The sequence below is a fragment of the Nannospalax galili genome, unplaced genomic scaffold (assembly GCF_000622305.1).
Source record: "Nannospalax galili isolate Female #2095 unplaced genomic scaffold, S.galili_v1.0 scaffold989, whole genome shotgun sequence".
NCBI lineage: Eukaryota > Metazoa > Chordata > Mammalia > Rodentia > Spalacidae > Nannospalax > Nannospalax galili.
Window position 1 is genome coordinate 10,022 of NW_008359507.1, and position 1,774 is coordinate 11,795.

A 1,774-nucleotide genomic window follows, 5' to 3' on the forward strand; every position below is an offset into this window, starting at 1 on the left:
GGGTCTGAGAGGCTTGGACTCAGATCCCTTCAATTTTGGCACCTGGCATCTTAGAAGGGGCAGAGTCCAACATAGTCATTAGTGAGTGGAGACACTTAGGCCTTAAGAGGGACTTTGTAGCTAGTTTTTCAGAGCAAAGACATCAGATTGCGTCTTGTCTTTAGAGCTGCCTAGTATTGCTGCTTGTATGAATTGTTTGGTACACTGTGGTTCTATTTGTAGATTGAATGCCATCCATATCTTACCCAGAAGAATCTGATTGATTTTTGCCGAAAACATGATGTGTCTGTGACGGCTTACCGTCCTCTCGGTGGCTCAAGGTAAGGATGTATTAGGAGCTGTTAGTCTATGTCCTAACCAAAACTAGATGCTACAGGCCTATGTCAATTGGAGCAGCTTCATAGAAGGCACAGGCAGACCAAAAGAGGCTGTTCACACCCTCTCAAGCCCCAGGACTGACTGACGGTAGGGAGGTAGCCCTGGTACTGGGCAGTTGCTTTGATTGGGCTTCCCTGTAGGGGTGGAGAAGAGGAGTGGTCACCACTTTTGAAGAAATAGACCCAGTCTGAAATTAATCCTTTGCTGGTCTGTCTGGTAGTTTATACTACTCACATCTTTCAAGGCGTATCACAGAACTCATAGTCTTTAGATAATGCTAAACCTGCATGTCATCTTTCCCTTAACCTGGAATTTGTACTGTGCCCCATCTATCAGCTAAAGGGCTACCGCCCACTGAACCACCTAAGCCACAAATGTGGAAACCCTCCCTTTCCACCCCCCTCATCAACTCTAACACAAGGATCAATTGCTTGTTGTGCCAGAAGCCGGAGTCTGTCTTTTGATCTCTGCTCTCGTCACTTCTACCTCCTGACGCAATGATCACGTTCACTTCCTGCTCTAAACGTGTGTCCTTCCTGTGTCTGTTTGGTGCAGCTGACCTGGTGACATCCTGTGTCTGACCTCCATGTGCACCTTTCCTGCAAAGCTTCAGTGCGGAGTGTCCTGAAACTACTTGTGGTTGCTCAGACAAAATATTCTTACTAGTCCCTGTGACTTTGCATACACTGTTCTTTTTACCTAATTTTTTTGTATGAGTCTACAAACTTCTGTTTTTGATATTATGTTCAACTCAACACTGAATACTCTAGAAAGCTCTCATGAGCTCCCCTCCACACCACCCATTTTTTTTTATAATTATTCTCTTTTAGTGTTCCACTAAAGGTCCTTGATTACAGAGGCTGTATCTTATCAGTCTACTCGTGGCCTTGGGCCTGAGACATATTAGGAAGCTAGGAAAGGCAGAAATTAGTTTACTTTTATTCCCTGTGTGTTTTCCATATGAAATGGAGTATGTATGTATTATGTGATCTTGATCACAACTAGAGAGGTCATAGAAGTCTGGGGATTTTCCATAGCTGAGCTTTGACACGGCCAGAATACTGGGCTTACAGCAACAGAACATCATTCCATTTGGTTATTGTTGGACACTTTCAGGACTGTCACTAGCCCAATAACCGGGTTCAACGCCCAGTACCACATAAACTTAGTGAGGTAGTACACACCTGCAATCCCAGCACTTGGGAGTAGAGGCAGGTTGATAAATTCAAAGTCATCCTCAGACTACACAGCAAGTTTGAAGTGAGCATGGGATACATGATACCCTGCCTTAAAAAAAAAAAACAAAAAAAAAAAGTTAAAGAAAAGTGGCTCCTCTAGTTACCTTTGCCTAAACAGCTTTCAATGAATGCTATCATACAAGATTTTTCTTATAAAA

The 1,774-nt window shown here is 43.4% G+C and overlaps 1 protein-coding gene across 2 annotated transcripts in view; it reads left to right on the forward strand.

Moving 5' to 3' along the window:
- The window catches only part of LOC103725894 (1,5-anhydro-D-fructose reductase), a gene marked incomplete at its 5' end in the record, with an annotated part of 9,614 nt that overhangs the window by 5,061 nt on the left and 2,779 nt on the right, over positions 1 to 1,774 (forward strand). For both annotated transcript variants that reach the window (XM_029558730.1, XM_029558729.1), the window contains 1 exon segment: positions 223 to 320. In XM_029558730.1, coding sequence (XP_029414590.1) covers positions 223 to 320 — 98 coding nt within the window.